The following is an 18,334-nucleotide window of genomic DNA, read 5'->3' on the forward strand; positions in this document are numbered from 1 at the left end:
TTTTCCTTGAATAACTGCAACATGCAAACTCTTTCTCTTTTAATATCTAGCTGTATTACAGTGTGTTTCACTATCTTCATTAAACAGTGATTTCTGAACTACTGCCTTGTACAGAATCCTTTTACCAAAAAAAACCTAAAATCACCATTTGCATTTGGCTACATCCCAAACGGTTTGTGAAGTCAGTTCTGTATTATGCAACTCTTTTCAATAGTGAAAGAATTACTAACTTTTGCAGGTTGTTTGGTCTGGTTTTCTAAGGTCTTTAATTCATAAACTACTGGAAAATTATGGTGGTTTCAAAAAGCAAGGACAAACTATGTACCAAATGTGCAGGAAAACTAATGAGTGAAGCAGTACAGATTTTACATTATAATGGGAACAGGACAAACTGAAAGAAATGTCTCAGACCATGTAGTATCAAGTATAAAATTATTCATTACTTATTAGCTGCCATTCCTGTTGCCATTGGTTTTGTTTGTAATCAGAAACCACAAACCACAAGCAGAAAATTACAAAATGAGAACAAGTGATCTTGAATACAATAAGTTGAAATACAAACAATTCTGTACAATAGAAAGAAAAAATCTTGTAAAAAAAAGAACTTTGAAAGAAGACTGGGGAATGATCATTGGCAACAAACTGGCTGTCCATTGCCAGTGTGCTACAGTTCAAATAAAAAAAAAAAGTGCAACTGATTATACACGCATGTCAACTGTGTGTGCAACTGATTAGTGGAGAAAGTGGGCAGTAGAATGAATGAAAGTGATTTTGCCTAGGGGTGCTGGAAGACTGAACTGGCCTTTTGGAGATATATAAGCTTGATTTTGTGAACTTCGTCATCAATAATTAAAACATTTGTGTTAAAAGTTGTGTTAAAAATTTGTGTTAAAAACTTGTAAGCTTCCTCTGTTCCAGTGTCCTTAAGGAACAGAATGCCAGACAAAATGGAATCTAAATTCATTGAACAGGTAACACAGTGGGGTCCCAGTCCTTGGAAAGCAGAATTTTGTGGGTCATTAAATCACAAAGTAGTAATGTCTCATATGCCGTTAGACAGTATGTACCACAAGGAAGTGCTGCATGCACACACAATGACTTGTAAAGGAATATTAGCAGCACTTGATGTCAGTAGCTCAGACTGGAAAGGGAATATATGGAATGAATTAGAACTCTGGTCCTCCTGAAAAATTTGTATGTTAATCTGAGAACACAGTTGATTTCTATGAATCAGAATTACTTGGCTTAGCCCATCATAAACAAAGCAGCGGTAAAAACAAATACCCACCACTGCAAGTTGTTCCTTCTGGATGGTCTTGGTAACTCTCCCACCACAGCGATCTCCAATTCCCTAGTTATACACACATGCACGTGCACGTGCACACACATACACATATATTCGGTGGCAACAAGATCACATCTGCTCGCAGAGCTCTTGTGCAACCAAAGTTCAGGATCAGGACTTAGCAGACTTTGTAAGCCAAGTAACTGAACATACTTCTATGTTGTATGTGTGAGGAGGAACTAAGTATTTCTGCATTTACCATTTAAAAAAAACCCAACAAACCACGTAACACCAAGCTAACAGAACACTGCTATTGCTTTTCAATATTTCATCAGCTTAAAAAATCCACATTCACTAGGAATTCAGCCCAAAGAAATAAAAATGTGGCACATTATTTTGCTGTGATATTAAAATATACATGTAAAGCCATGCTAGTTTGCAAAGGCCAAAATAAATTTAAGCACGTTTTTCTCCCCAAAATCAACCTTACAGCTTTATACGATGGGAGGTTTCTGCACGTTAAAAGTGAGACCTACCATAGTGTGTTTTGATACAATAGTTAAAGCCTGCAAACTGTATTTTGCTGCTTCCTCTGAAAGAGTAGCAAAATTGCGCTTTCCCTTTTACATGCTTGAAGGTGCCACCCCATTACATAGCAATGGGGTAAAGGTGCTACAAGAACGAGAACGTTCGCCCTCCTCTTCTTGACAAAGCAAGTGTAACTTTCTGTATGGTTTTTTTTTGCTGTTGGTGGGGTTTTTTTCGGTTGGTTGTTTTTCAGCAAAGAAGCACTGCCATTGCTAAAGCATCTCACAGGTCAGCAAATAAGCCTTTGTAAAAGTTTATACAATAGCTTCATAATGTACCACCTTGACTTTGGGGGTTTTTTTGGTCCTTTGCTGTCTGCATGTAGACGGAAAAAAAAAAAAAAAAAAAGAAAAAAAGCAAAGCTGTCTTTCTGCACGTGCATTCACCAGTGTCAGAAAGCAACACTGCTCCTTCTCTTTCGGTTCCACGGCCTGTTGCTGCCGTGTTTGGCTCTTTGCACGTGTGTATCACCGGGGGTACGCGTGTCTCCTTGCGTCCGCCTGTGTGTCCCAGTGTTTGGATGTGTGTGCGCGCGCGTCCTTCTGTCCCTGCGCGTCCGTGCCCGCCCGCGAATGTCGCGTGTCCCCGTTGGCGCCCCTGTGCCCGTCCCTGCGCGTTCCGCGCGCGTCCGCGACACCCCGCGCCGCTGCCCCTGCCCCTGGCGCGCCCGGCCGCTAGCCCCGCCCCGCGGCGGGACGCAGCCCGCGCTGCTGGGGGCGGGGGCGGGCAGGGGAGGCGTCTGGGCGGCTGCGCCCGCGGTGCTCCCTCCCAGCGCGCGTTGTGCGCGGGCCGCGCCGACACGGCTCCCGCGGCCAGTCGCTCCTGTTGGGCGGGAGGAGCCTCCGCACGGTTTCAGAGCGACGCCCTCGGTCCGCCCCCGCTGGCGGCCGCGTCTCTCAGAACGGCGCTGCTCGGGCGCAGCGCTCTGGGGCGCACCCGCGGCCCCACCGCGCCCGCGCAGAGTGGTTGTGCGCGGGCGGGAGCTGCGCGGGGCTAGTACGAAGTTCGTAGCGTTCTTTCCCTGTCCGTGTCCGTCCCCCCCCCACCCCCCCCCCCCGCCCCCTGCTTCAAGGGATGAGAGACGGGCTGCACCTGCGCTCTCCCATCTGCTGCGGACAACCCCCGTGGGACCCCAGCCTGGCGGAGGGCGAGCGCGGGGCCGGGACAGCGGCTGGCCCCAGGCAGAGCCCACGGCTAGGCCGCGGGGCTGACAGGCTCCTGCCCGGCCTCTTCCGCGGCCGCAGCGGGCCACCGGGTGCGAGAGGGCAGAGGGGAGCGACGAGAGCGAGACGTGGGTCGCTGCTGGGGCGGAGGAGTGTGTGGCGGGGTGGGGGAGGAGGGGACTCGCCGGGCCGCTGCCTCGCTGGCGGCGGGGCGGCCCTGCCCGCGAGGAGGGCTCGGCGGTGCCCCGGGGCTGGCCCCGGAGCGAGCACCGGCAGCCCAAACCTGCCGGTGTCAAATGTAAGAGCAGCAGTTCTGCGGTCCCGCGCTGCAGCAGGTTGGGATGTTGGTCTCTATCCTTTCCTGTCACATGGCTGGTAATAGGATCCCTCATCTGCCACTCGGCACCTCGCCGGGGCGCAGTTACAGGACACATGCTGTAGGGCCTCCGCTTCCCGCACTTTGCGCTCTTCCCGGCCGCCCGCGACCACCTCTGCCCCCGGAGCCCTGGGGCTGCCGCCTGCGAGGGCGGTGCGGCCCGGCGGCCGCCGCTCATGGAGCCCCCCGCCTTCGCCGCCGTCCTGGCCTTCTCATGGCTGGCGCTGAGCTGCTGCCGCGAGTCCGCTCTCTCCGGTGAGTGACGCGTCGCGGTCAGCCGGGCGGGGGGCGCGTTTGGGGCTGCTCCCCGATCTCCTCGCAGGGCCGAGCGGCGACGGAGCCGGGCAGCCTCGCCCCGAGCTCCGCAGGCTTGCGGCTGGCGCGCAGCCTGCCGCGGAAGGGCTCTGCCGCCCGGCGGCACCTCTTCGAGGTCGCGACGACGTCCCTTCCTGCTCGCCAGGTCGGTGCGCGGCTCGAAGCTGCTCCTGCAAACGTGCGGGGGGTGTTTTCGTGCGCGGTTTGCGGCGTGTGAGGGTTTGAGGGTTCTCCCTGTGCTCGCTGGGCTGGGAGCTTGGAAAAGTGTATGAAAGCATGAGGTGAGAGGAGGAAGAGCAGCACGTTTCTCTATCAAAGTGGTTCGGTAGCCAGATTTGCAGAACAGAGGCATCTGCAGGGAGAGGGGCGTGTGGGGCGTGGGTACACTTACTCACTGGGAAATGAAATAACCGGTGGCAGCAGGGCAGAATTGGGGCCGCGGAGCCAGAGCTTGGAGGGTGGCCATCTCGCCTGTCTGCAGCGTGCTGCCCCAGCTCCCTGTCAAGCACGGATTCCTCTGACCATTCAGGTTGTCGTTCAGCCAGCGATCTGGGAAGCCTGAAGCTTCGCTACCTGTTAGTCTGATTTTTCAGTTAAAATTTCTCTGCACCCTTTTGTCCTTATCTCAGTTGTTACTGACGATTTCAAGTACCACGGTTCTCCTCTGATAAACGTTGGCCCTGCTTCGCAAGATCCGAAGGGGCTGTTCCAGGTGATCGCAGTGTCACAGCTATCAGATGCCTGGTCCTCCTGGATACATTTTGCATATTCTAATCGTTGTTATTCTTCATAACGTAGAATTTGCTCTACTTCCTTTTGCCATGAACAGATACTTGCTCAACAAGTTTTTGTAGATGCACTTGATTAGATTTGGAAAATACTTACATAGACTTTCTCAGGGAAAAAAAAGCCTTTTACCAGAAAGAGAACTCAGGGTAAACTTTACAACTTCTCAGAAGTTACCTGAAGTGAGTAAAACATGAGAGTATTTCAGATAAGCATGTAGAGAGCTGCCTAGACAGGGATATATCTAGATCATGTCTAACAGTCTGTTCCCAGTACCATTAGGACATGTTTGGCGCACGCAGTAGGTACTCCTTCCTTTGCTTAAGTTGAAGAATTCTTGTAACATTTCTGAGCAAAACTGCAGACAGAACATTCTATATGTGACCATGTCCCTCACAGCAGGCTGCATGACAGCAAGTGGAGGATATATCCCAGTGTGAATGTTTGGTTCATAGCCTACTGAGAGGATTCTACCTGTTTACACACCTGCATTTCCATCCTCTAGTCAACTTCTGACTGCATGCACTGGCAGCCACTGAAGGCTTCAGAGATGCCTGAGCACAAGCAGCTGGGGCGGGGGTGGAGAGACTATATAATGCCTCTGAGTGAAGGGGTAGCAAAGGAGAATGGATCTAGAAAGCACTGCCACCTATGTGTCTTCTGCTAAAGAACCTGGAAACAGTGCAAATCTACACTTCAACAAGGACCTGTAATTTGTGTGGCATATACAAAATCTGCAGAGTTGCTAATCTGCACAAACCATACCTCAGGATCTTTTTCTTGACCCTTAATCCCACAGGACCAAAACAGGATCAGCTGGATCAGGTTGCACTTGAAGCTAGCAGAATTCTAAAATGACAAATCTTAATAGTTCTTTTGTAAGGCAGTTTGTCATATGGTACGTTTTTAACGCCTATTCCTTTTTTATCAAATGCATGTCTTAAATTTATTGTAAAATGCTGTCAAAATACAGACTGTGTCACACCATCATTTGCTAAGATAGGAGAGAAACTTTAACTTCTGGAATTGCCTTATGAAAAATGACTCGAATTGTTAGAAATTGGAGTGAGTTAACAATCTTTTTTGCACATAGTACTGTGCTACTTTTCACAGAATGTTTCTGCTTTGCTGTGTGATGTATAACAGTTTCTATTAATCCAAACACTGACATTTGCAGCATTCAAACTTCAGTCATACCACATTTCTCAAGTGAATCAGAAATAAGAGATGGGTGAATAGATTGCCTAACATTAAAGGACTGTCTAAATTTAGTGAGGTTTGTATTACAAGGCCAAAGAGATGGAAATGCCTTCAGCAAATGTTAGTTTCAGTGAACAAAAGTTATTTTATATACTCAGTGCAAGAAGTTCTCACTTCTAGTTTCTGTATTTATAGTGTTCATTTAATTTCCCAATCAGAAATGTATATGATGATCAGTCTTTTTTTCCTTTCTCTGTTTTCTTTCCATTTAGCAATACTGGGTCACTGTGCCCTTGTTTTTTTTCCCAGCAGAGTCTTTCCCCTGAGCTGCTGTTTTAGCCTTCTCTCACAAACCTTGTATCTCTTGTCATCTTTTCTGCCTGTATCTTGCTGATTCAGAGAAGCAGTTCTACTTGATATGCCTTAAGCAATCATCATGGAAATACTCAAAAAAGCATTTCTAACCAGACAGAAAATGAAATAGTCAGACACTTCGGCTTATCATGCTTGTACATGCATAGAGTGTAACTCAAAATCCAGGCAGGATGTAGGCAAAGAAGTAGAAGGGAGGCAGGGATTACATGCTGCCAGCTGCAAAATTTGCATTCTTTGTCATATCACACCATAATGGTTGTGTAATTGACCACTCCCTCCATCCACACAGTGGCTATGGCCCATCCTGGTAAAATTTCCAAAGAGATTCAGTCTGCCACGCTTGACAATGGAACAACAGTTTTAAAACTTCACAAAGAAAGAAAACAAATGGGTGTATTAAGGAACAGAAATTCTTACGGAGCCACATCATGCATTCTTAGTTCCAGTGATAAAGAATCACAAGACAAGCAAGTATGTTTGCATCTTGTGACTGAGGACCAGCCAGCAGCTGCAAAGCTGTGTCTAATATAGCATGTTTATATTGTATGAATAAAAAGAAAAAAGGTACAAAACACATACTTTTAAGCATGAGAAGTAATGATAACTGCCTCTCATGCTCATACCCTAATTTGCCTGCTTCCAACATACTCCAGAAATGGTCTGGCCAGTCAGATAGCATTTACCTTTTTTTTTTTTTTTTTTTTTTTAAAACAATAAAGGAAAAGTGATGAAAAAGTGATTAGATTGAAGGTTAGTAATCAAAGTCTCACAAGAGTAGCAAGTTCACATATGTAACAACTCACACACTGTCAGGGAGCACAAGTATGGAACTCCACATGTCTGTACGTTTCCAGGAAAGTACATTTTTACAGGACAGACAGATGCTTAAGTCAAGGTTTGATCAAATGTCAGGTGAGTCTTCACTGTGGCTACTCTCTGGTTCGGACCAATGCTAAATGAGACTCCAGTTCTGACCAGCAAAAATTATTGCATTTGAGGACTTAAAAAATTATATTTGCGTGTCTGTGTGTGTGTGTTTGTGTGTCTGTGTGGATACATAGAACGAGAGAGAGAGGATTTTTAAACTACATGCGGAGTGCCCCTACACTGCAAAGGAGAAATGATCAGCTGACCAAGTGCCCTCATACCATCACAACAGAATTAAAACTGGCTGATTTACCAAATGGGGAGTTATTTTCTAACAATTTTGAAAATTGCAATTTTAAACAAAGATCACTCTTTCCTTAGGTTTTTTCTTTAGTTCATATCAACTGTTGTGTTGTGGGTTTTTTTACTGTTACAGTATAGGCACCCAAGCCTGTTAGTTTTGGTAAGGGCTTTTGTTATATTAGTATTAATTGGAGTAGTAAAGTATTGAAATGTAAAAATACTACACTAATTTTCCACTTGGGTAGGTCTAAAACTGCCTTATACTTCCCAAAAGCATTTATTTTTCATCATAACATAATACTGAATGAGATTATTTTTTTCTGACCAATTGTATGACAGTATGCAAATGAACTTTTGAGTCAATCGATAAAACTGCATCTTCAAAGAAAACCATTGCACTGCTAAAAATATTTTTAATAATGACCACAGAAGCCATATTTGTCTCTTTGATCTCCTGAAGCTTCTTCTGGTTTTAATCAGTGTTCCCACATGAAGAACTGTGGCAACCTATGATAACAGAATCCCTATTCGCATCCATAGGGAAACAAAAATGTTCTCATCTGAAGAAGGTAATTTGGTGTTCTGCCCCTTCCATCCATGGGCCCCTGCCTCTGTTACTGCTGGGGTATCTTGGCATCAGTTAAGTGGTTTCTGTCCTTTCCTCTGTGCATTACTCTCTCATTGAAGTGTTTCTGCTGTCTAATTATACCCTTTCAATCAAATTAGAGACTGCAGCATCTGGTTAGTGCCTGTAACTGTTGCCATCTGCACCTAGATACAGTGCTTTCATTTAAGGAGGAGTGCTTAAATTGCAATCTTTAGCAAGAATTAGGAGGACAGTTTAGGCAGAATGAAATGACTTAAAACTCTTCTTAGAACACTATGCAAGCACATGCATCAAACAACTGACACCTAGTTATTATCGGACCTGGCACCTTTGGTTCCATATCCTTATATTCTGCTTAAGCATTTTTCTGACTCTTCTGAAAGAGGAGAACTGAGCAGGCAGTTATAGCATGTAAATTCAAGGAATCTTTATTTCTTGCTCCAGCCTTACAGAACATTTAATATTCTGGCTATCACACCACTGTAATGAAACCCAAGATTTAACTAGCAGCCACTTTCATTTACTTTTCATTAATCTGCAGATTTTTAAAAGAAAACCTTGCTTCTTGTTGGGCAGTAGCTGGTAGGATAATTTCTGGCCTGGGTAGGCTAGTTTCTGGTTGATAATTATTCTCAACCTTTAATCTCTCTGGCCACTAGTCAGCACTCCAAGTAGCTTCCAGAACTTAAAGCGAACAAATAAAGCAAGTAACTTTTTTTTTTCAGTGAAATAGTAACAAGTTTGTCATTCTGAATTTTCAGCCTCAAAAGCTACGTGCATGCCCCAAACTTAGAAGAGTACTCTAAGAAGTCATTTAAACTGTCCTGAAACCTCCATCTCTTCAGTCTGCAATTTGTAATGTCACTAAATACATGTCTGAGAAAATATGGACTTTGAAGAATGCTCAGAAGGTTTATAAGATTTCCCACTTGCCAGCCAGAAAAGGAAGAGTTTTTGAGAAGTAGATAGCTGTTTTCTTTGCTTTTCATCTCATTGGTACAGAAAAAACTGCAGTTGAAATTCAGATGTTTGTATTATTTCTGTCTGTGGTAATGTGGTGTGAAATGAGAGTTTCTCAGGTAACTGGGCCTCTTGCCATTAAGGACTTCAGAGATTAAAACCAATATTTGGAAGGCCATCTTAGAAAATCATTGGAAACCAATGCAGACTCTGAAATGTCAGTGTTTTATCATCAGTGCTTCATTCAGTAAAAAAGTCAGGCTGTTATATTCTGCACTACCTTAATTTTTCAAATGATCCTAAAGTGGCGCCCATGTGGAGTGCAGGCAGCCATACAGTCCCAAAGTAACAAAGGCATAAATGATCATTGTAAGGTCCCTACTACATCGAAGAAGAAACTGAGACAGATGGAAAAAATTTCTACTACAGATGCTGTTTGATCTTCCAAATGTTGATCTGGCTCTAATAAAACTAATTGTGAACCTGTATCACACAATGAGCATTCACTCATAGTGGACAACCATCCCCAGGCTTATTTTCTGCATTTTCTTTCTAGCAATTGCCACTCAATATGTACTTATCTAGTCTCCGTATCCATTTAAAAAAAAAAAAGAGTTATTTTTCTGTCAACCGTGGCACCTGATATGTTGAAAACAAAACAGCCCTGACAACACACTGCTGTCCATGTTTTGTCACTAAGGCTCATAAGCATTATCCCAAACAGGACCTTTTGGAAACTTCCAGCTTTTCATGAGTAGAACAACTGCAATGCTTCTCCCTCTGATTAATTCTGTTTGCGGACATCCCCATGAAACAGTAGAAGCAGCAGGGGTCATTAGGCAGTTAATACAGTGGAATCATCACAGACAATTGATTTTAATCATGGATTTGACACAAGCCTCTACTTCAGACTATGTCTGAAACCCAGCTGACTAAGATCTTAGAAATATGAGGAGGTCAGAGACTTCAAGATTTGAATGGTCACAGCTTTCTCTGTGTCCTGTCTAGACCCCTAGTGATTTAATAGAGGTTTATAGTTCACAGGATAGTTTAAACAGCCTTGGGTGCATGAACAGAAAGCACGTGACAAATCTATCAAGCACATTGGGACTCTGATGCCTTCTAGGAAGCTGTCAGCTTTAGCCTTCACAAAGTGCTTGTTCCCTTGCTGTCTTTGCCACCTGGAGAGGACTGGATACAGTGCAAGTTCTGTCATAGTATACCATAGTCTTACAAAACTTACTATAACGAATAAGGCTTGCCAAAATTCATGGAATCATAGAATGGTTTGGGTTGGAAGAGACTTTAAAGATCATCTGGTTGCACCCCCCCAGCCATGGGCAGGGACACCTTCCACTAGGCCAGGTTGCTCAAAGCCCCATCCAACCTGGCCTTGAACACTTCCAAGGATGGGGCATCCACAGCTTCCCTGGGCAACCTGTTCCAGTGTCTCACCACCCCTTACATTGAAGAATATCTTCCTTACATCTCATCTAGACCATCTTTCAGTTTAAAGCCATTACCTCTTGTCCTATCACTACATGCTGTTATAAAAAGTCCCTCTCCAGTTTTCCTGTAGGCCTGCTTTAAGTACTGGAAGGCTGCTCTAGGGTCTGCCCAGAGTCTTCTCTTCTCCAGGCTGAACAACCCCAACTGTCTCAGCCTGTCTTCATAGGAGAGGTGCTCCAGCCCCCTGAGCATCGTTGTGGCCCTCCTCTGGACCAGCTTGCTCAGGTCCTTCTTATGCTGGGGGCCCCAGAGCTGGATGCAGTACTGCAGGTGGGGTCTCACGAGAGAGGAGTAGAGGGGGAGAATCACCTCCCTTGACACGCTTCTCTTGATGCAGCCCAGGATGCGATTGTCTTTCTGGGCTGCAAACACACATTGCCAGGTCATAGTCTGTTTTTCATCCACCAGTACCCCCAAGTCTTCTCCGCAGGGCTACTCTCAATCCACTCATCACCCAGTCTGTATCCATGTTTGGGATTGCTGTGACCCATGTGCAGGACCTTGCGTTTGGCCTTGTTGAACTTCATGAGGTTTGCACGGGCCCACCTCTCTAGCCTGTCCAGGTCCCTCTGGATGGCACCCCTTCCCTCCAGTGTGTTGACCACACCACACAACTTGGTGTCATCGGCAAACTTGCTGAGGGTACACTCAATCCCACTGTCCGTGTCATCGGCAAACTTGCTGAGGATGCACTCAATCCCACTGTCCATGTCTCTGACAAAGATGTTAAATAATACTGTTCCCATTACAGACCCCTGAGCCATTGACCTCAACATTTTGAGTGTGACCATCCAGCCAATTCCTTATTCACCGAGTGGTTTACCCGTGAAATCCATGTCTCTCCAATTTAGAGACATGGATGTCATGTGGGACAGTGTCAAATGCTTTGCTCAAGTCCAGGTGGATGACGTCAGTTGCTCTTCCCTTATCCACCAGTGCTGTAACCCCATTGTAGAAGGCCACCAAATTTGTCAGGCACGACTTGCCCTTAGTGAAGCCGTGTTGGCTGTCACCAATCATCTCCTTATTTTCCATGTGCCTTATCCTAGTTTTGAGGAGGATCTGCTCCATGATCTTGCTGGGCACAGAAGTGAGACTGACTGGCCTGTAGTTCCCCGCGTCTTCCTTTTTTCCCTTTTTTAAAATGGGGGTTATGTTTGCCCTTTTCCAGTCAGTGGGAACTTCACCAGACTGCCACAACTTCTCAAATTCATAGAACTGGTATTAATTTCCATGAGTCACTGTTCTGTTAGTTAGATTCCAAGCGATGGGCTTCATAGCCTAAAGTAACATGGAACATAAGGCAGTTGGATCCAGTGGGTGCCAGAACAGTAAAGGAGAGGTGGTTGTTGTTGGTTGGGTTTTGTTTTTTGTTTATTTTTTTTCCCCTCCCTTCTACATGATCATAATCTACCAAAGAGAAATCAGGTTGAGTAAGGCCAAGAGTTTTACCCATAGTGTTCAGTCCACTCTGGTTTGACTGTTTTATTTAGATGACCTCTTCTGAATTAGTTTTGTGCAGACAAATCTGGTGACCTTTTTTAAGCTCATCTTTTCACAGAATTATTGCACCAGTGGTGCAAAATGAAAAGAAGAACAGAGGTTCTAGCCTCCTCTTCTCCAGCATCTCTTAGGACTTTTGTCTTTAAAGTGCAGCCTATGGATTTGAAATGGAGAGGGCAGTGGTCTGTGTGCAGATGAAACCTTCACTTTGCACCTTCACACATTGGGATATTAATTTCATAGTGAGATTGCTAAGGTAGTGTCTTGGCTGTTGTGTCGCAAAATATGGTGAAATCACTATGCATGATAAATAGAAGAATTCAGCTGTTTACTGCCAAGATATTGAATATGCCGAGATCTGTATCCATGTTACTAGGAATTTTATAGAAAACTGTACAAAATATATCTCAGCAGATCTCAAAGCTGATTGTTCAAGGTAAGAGAATGTAGGCCTGAGGACCTGATTTTTAAATGCCAATATTTACTTGAAAAGATTGCACTCCAGTGCTGTGATAAAATTATTATTAATTGTTAACAAAATGAAAGTTTCCTAGCAAATTCCTTGTAACACAAAAAGGTATGTATTTAATTTGATAACAGCTGCTAAATTCCTTAACTTAAATTTTCCATTCAATTTTTTCTGGAATAATCAATGATTTTACGTGGTATCTCACTGCCTCCCCCTTCCACATCTAGATGCTAACAAAGCCAGTGGAGCTTCACTACAAGTCAGCTGGCACATTTTTCCCAAATCTCTTCGTAGTGCAGAAGAACACAGGAGGCACTGTTACAGCTGCATATTGTCTTGGGAACAAAAAACTACGGCTAAGAGGAATGAAGAGAGCTCTGACTCTTTCTTTTGTGCAATGGCCTTAAAGTACTAGGGCAATGAAGGCTGAAGAAAATCTATTTAAAGAAAAAAAGCTGACATGAAAATGAACGGCAGTCACTACTGGAAGTTAAAGCATGGGCCAGTCTTAGCAGATCCTAAAATGGGCTGATGTTAACTTCAGTTTAGTCTGTGTGCCAGATTACATTCAGGTATTGTAGCATTCCTTGCATTTCTGAGTAGATGTTAGTACATATTGCCTCTCATTTAGAAGTGAGAAGCAAAAAAAGTAATAGCACTAAGCTGAAGTAGACATCTTTTCTGGATGTGTTTATCACTTCTCACAACTACTTCTTTATACTGTATGTTATTTTGTTTATCCAGTTTGATTATGTTTTCCTCTCTTTTCTGCCAAATTCATCAGCTTATATTTTTCAGCTATGACATAGCAAAACTTTTACATTAACTGCAAAGCAAGAGAGGTATTGAAGAAAGTTGCAACACTGTGGTGACTTTAAAGTGGTTTTTTTTTCATATGTTTATGCAAATATCTGTGGTGGCCTGAATACTGGAAACTCAGATTTACATTTTCAAGTAAATGCATGTAGCTCACCTGTATGGCTGAGGCAGTCAGGTAAATTACAGTAAGGAGGAGTATTGACTTGAAGCTTGTTTATTTTAAAGTAGACAGGTTTCTGTCCATGGATGATAGCAGTATACACTGATGGCTGTACAGACACCTCTTTTGTGTGCCTTCAGCAACAAAATTCCATTTAATAGAAACTCTAACTTGCCTAGGCATGAAGATGCGCAGTGAAGGCACAAAAACATCAGCTTTCATCTGCTGTGTAATAAAACTGTGAAATAATTGTTATAATTGCACCATTCTGATATTTGTGGGCCCAGACTAAACTAATTTCAAAAGCATGGTTTTAATAACACAGTTTCCCTTGTCCCACAGTATTTCTAAATACAAAAAAGGTGTACTGTTAATATCAGTATTAAGCTGGGGGATGGTTTTTGGTTTTTTCTCCTCTTCCAACTGCAGCCACACAGCTCTTTCTAGCCTTGCTTTGTAAGGCACATCTCATGAGGGACACCTGAGATCAGCAGACTCCACTTCAGAGCACTCTCCCTTTCCCTCAGGGCAGTAGAACGTATCTGCAGCTGTTACATGGTTTCTACAAAGAATACTATCGGATAAAACAGAAGGTTGTGCAGCCTGCAGTGAAGCATTTGTGACTTTCCCCAGTAATGCTACTCAGTACAAAGCAATGTTTACAGCAGTGTAATGCAGCAGTTTTAATTCTGTCATGGACTGTTGTATTTGAATATTATTTTTAAATAAATGCATGGATGATAAATGTTACCAAGTATTAATCATAAACAGGATAGACTTATTTATCGTACACTATTATAACGACTATTTCTGGAAGATGGTCACAGAATCACAGAGTAGTTGAGGTTGGAAGTGACCTCTGGAGGTCACCTTGTTCAACCCCTCTCCTCAAGCATGGTCACCTAAAGCAAGTTGCCCAGGACCATGTCCAGATGGCTTTTGAATATCTCCAAGAACGGAGATTCCACAACGTCTGTGGGCGAACTGTTCCCATGCTCTGTCACCCTCACAGTGCATAATTTAATCAAAAATCGTTTGCATTGTTAGTAAAGGTAAAATTGTTCATGCATTTGAATATTTATTTGCTCGGAAGATGTCATTAATACGACACAGCAAAGCCAGGCAGCATGAGATTTGTAGTTCAGCTGAGAAGGGGATAGTGTATTTAATGACTAAAGAAATCATTCTCTGCTTTGATTTCTAACTTGCTGAGTATTAGGAAGCCAGGAAAAAAAACATAAATGGAAGAAAATATGAGCAAGTCAGAAGGATACTGACCTGTAAATTTTAATCTGAAAGCATAAATGCTTTAGTAGCAAATCACAGTATTACAATTATACTCTACCAAAGGAGGTCCCTTTCTAAGACAATTCAGGCCAGAGGAAAAAAAGCCTAGGAATTTTTCTAAATCAGGATGTAAATTTTGCAAGATCCATGCCTACAAAATCTTTCACTTCATAAAGTACAGATATTCACAACTTTAGTTAAATTGGCATGAGATTTTGGGTAGTATGCTGTAAGTGGCAGACTGATAACATCATCTAATTTCATTTTTGGAAAATTAACAAGTTACAGATGTTTTACTCATCCTAATGAGTAAAAACATGGGGAAAACAGTAAAAAATGTAGTATGCTTATTCAGAAAATGCATGTTAATTTTATTAACCGCTCTTCAGACCTGTCTTATACATTGTTCGGTAAACTAATGAAATCATAATCTCTTCCATAGATGCTTGACTCTGAGAGGAAACTTAAATCCCATACAACATCTTTAGTTCCCTAAACAATGCAGGAAACATATTAGTGAAAGGAAACATGGTCTCTTGGGGATGGGGTGGAGGGTGAGGGAAGAACAACCAAACACTAAATCTACATACATTCTTTCTCTTTTTCCATTTCCATTTCTTCCCAGAATGTTATACAGCAAATGGGGCTGACTATCGTGGCACTCAGAACCAGACCTCCCAATATGCAGGGAAACCTTGTCTTTTTTGGAATGAGACCTTTGAGCATCCTTATAATACTTTGAAATATCCCAATGGGGAGGGAGGGCTTGGAGAGCATAACTACTGCAGGTAAGCAATATCTCATTGCTACTAACATTGCCTATATGCCCAGTGTTACTTTAAACAGTTGATACAAAATTAGGAAACTTCCTATCATACACTGAAGAATGTCAGAACCATGGATATCTAACAGGTTTTGTTTTATCCTGTAATCAGTACCCTGGATCTACAAGCACCATTAGTAGAATAACTTTTTCAACCCAGCTCTCACCCGAAGTCCATATCATATATCCAATCTGTAATTTGGCCTGACAGAGAAAGACTAGAGATTACGTAAATGAAAAGGTGGAGATAAAAAAATTGATCCAAGTCAGAAGTACAGAAGCACTAGTGAATGGCTGTAGGAGTCTTTGGAACATTATGGTTTTTATCCTCACCCACAAGCCTGGTTCTGTTATGTACTATGTTTCTGAGGTTTGTGCTAATGAAAGTTAATGTAGTCACTAAAAATTCTCAGTGAGCATAGCATAAGCTGTTCAATTACTTAGAGTTGTCATTGGAATTCAGAAGCTCTGCTGTCAGTGGTTACTATACCAGCTTAAACCATGGCAGATCCTCTTCCATTTCCTTGCCTTCTAGAGAAGACCTCCATATCTATGGATAGAACTTGAACAAAACTTAAGTAAGAACTTCAGAATTTAGGAGCCACATAAGAACCTAAATTCAGGGGTGTTTAGGCTCTGCAGGCTCTTTTCAGCTTGCAACATTTAACTGCTTGATGTTGTGCATCTGGAAGTTACATGGACTTCTGCCTTTGTAGGACTGACCAGCTAAGTTTTTATGCCCATCTATACTTGCTATGGAAATAGGTAAGGAATAACCTGGTAGATACATTCCTTGAACAGTGATAATCATCAGCTCATCTAGGATGCATATAACATTGAGTGGTGTCTCTTACTCACTCAGTAATGGGGACAAAGATGTTTAAAGCAAGAGATTAAGAATTGAGTTACCGAGGGCATAGCAAGAAAAGTTTTAATGTCTCCTTCGTGAGAAGGTTCAAACCACACCTCAATTCTCCTGGAAGATGCTTTTACTTAACAGATTATAGACTTTCTAGGGTAGAGCTTATACACTTGCCACCTTCATGTTGAAATCATTTCACCGTAAGCAATATAAATCAGAATAAATGAGGCAAAATTAATATGCAGGAGTTCAGCACAACTGCTATGTCATGAACATAGGCTCCTGGTTCTTGATCCAAGAACTTTTCCATACTTAATCAGAAACAGTCATTCAAGAAAATATGATACACAGAGACAGCCAGTTAATGGAGAGTAAGTAAGAAAGCACACAAAAGAGGTCTTGTGACATGAAGCAGATAGATGAGCACATTGAAAGGAGTCAGTGGCATTTCCAGAGTATTTGATGACTCAGGAGGATATTTCTCATTGAAGAACAGGGTGAAGAACAGGGTGAAGGACAGGGAAGAAAAAGACTTACTCGGGATGTTTTCCAGTGGCTGCAGCAGTGCTTCAAAATAACACTGTTCAATGTGTTGCACCAGGGGACTGTTTTCAGCTGTAGAAGGAGAATGCCAAGTTCTGAACTGACTCTCTTTTGAATCAGTTCAGCATCTTACAGGAGCAAAGAAAAATACACCACCTACCAGAAAAACTCCATAGAAGTTGAGCATTCTCTTTAGAAAATGGCCTGGAAACCAAATAAACCCATCAAGCTGTCTAGTATCAGATTGGCATGTGAACACTGGAAGGACTGTCATCCCATCAAAACCATTTCACACCAACTTCACAGCCTCCCTCAGCCCAACACCACCAAATGTGTAACAATTTTCATGACTTGTAGAGAGCTGTGTCTCTCATTATGCATACTAATATGAACCTATAAAAAAGCTAGCGGCCACTGAATTATTTCTGATACAAATAGCAGAATCAAGAACTTAGTTTTGATTGTTGCTGTGTGGCAATATCCTAAGTAGACTGTATCTACAGGGTCTTACTTTTGGCAGTCATCTCTGGCTAATACTTAGGTTAGTACAAAGCAAAACATGTACAAGCTATGCAAAAATGTGCATAACAAACTGAATGTTTATCCAGGTATTCAAGTCATCCTTACTAGAGTCTCACTTTACTTAGCAAATGAGAATTTGGTAAGTGTTAGAAGGAGCAAGAAACCCATAATCTGGTATGTAAGCCTGAGAAATGACTTGATTACCAAATACAGCTTTTTAATCTCAATCTGCTAGGTATTAGATTATCCTCTTTGAGATGGAGTTTGACTGGAAGGCTAGCCATTTCCTTCCTTATGCTATATCACTTGGCCCAGGAATATTCTCAACGGTGTATGAAATGATGATCCTAACGAACGGATGCTTTTTAACTTCACATTCTGTTGAAAAAAAGCTTGGAAAGTCACTGTTCTAAGAATGTCAGAGCATATCTTTAGCATGCAAATCTTGTTGAGGCCTTGTGAGTGAAGATACTGCTGTTTTAGCTCTTTCTCTGCCATTCATTTGCTTGGTGACTATGGGCAAGTTGATCTTCCGTTCTCTAAGGCAACATATATCTCACAAGGCTTTTTTAAGGCATAATACATTACTTTGAGGCTCAGTTTTAGGGACAGCATTTGAATAATCCAATTTTACACTTAAAGCATTAATGAGAAGCATGTTATCTCTCCATGGGTGGTCCTTACTTGGAATATTTTGTTTACTGCAAGATGCCCTGTTAAGATGGGAATGCCTCATAATGTTCCACTAAACCTCATTTCAGCCATAACAAAATTATGCAGACTGAAGTTTTTGGAGATTTTGAACGACACTCAATTGTTTTCTAACTGTATGCGCTTTTGAGGTTCAAGGCAAAGATTTCTAAAGACCTTAATCACATTTGTCTGCAATTTCTTTGCATTTTAAGGCATTCATGTCTGGAGTGCCATTACCATGATTCAAGTACAGATACCTGATTTGTGTCATGCAGGTGTAAACCAAAAATTTCCTGTAACTGTGAAAACAAGGAAAATT

General features: G+C 42.7%; 1 protein-coding gene across 3 annotated transcripts in view; it reads left to right on the forward strand.

Moving 5' to 3' along the window:
• The first annotated feature begins 3,316 nt into the window (after positions 1-3,316).
• KREMEN1 (kringle containing transmembrane protein 1) overlaps positions 3,317-18,334 on the forward strand; it is a 37,489-nt gene continuing 22,471 nt past the window's right edge. The window contains exons 1-2 of one of the 3 annotated variants that reach the window (XM_075041095.1): positions 3,322-3,667; positions 15,198-15,360. In XM_075041095.1, the coding sequence (XP_074897196.1) occupies positions 3,589-3,667; positions 15,198-15,360 (242 nt within the window). In that variant the 5' untranslated portion in view covers positions 3,322-3,588. Of the gene's footprint in view, positions 3,668-15,197; positions 15,361-18,334 lie in introns of all 3 variants that reach the window. The other 2 variants (XM_075041094.1, XM_075041093.1) reach the window with 2 other exon arrangements.

The sequence above is a fragment of the Buteo buteo genome, chromosome 11, assembly GCF_964188355.1.
Source record: "Buteo buteo chromosome 11, bButBut1.hap1.1, whole genome shotgun sequence".
In the NCBI taxonomy this organism is placed as follows: domain Eukaryota; kingdom Metazoa; phylum Chordata; class Aves; order Accipitriformes; family Accipitridae; genus Buteo; species Buteo buteo.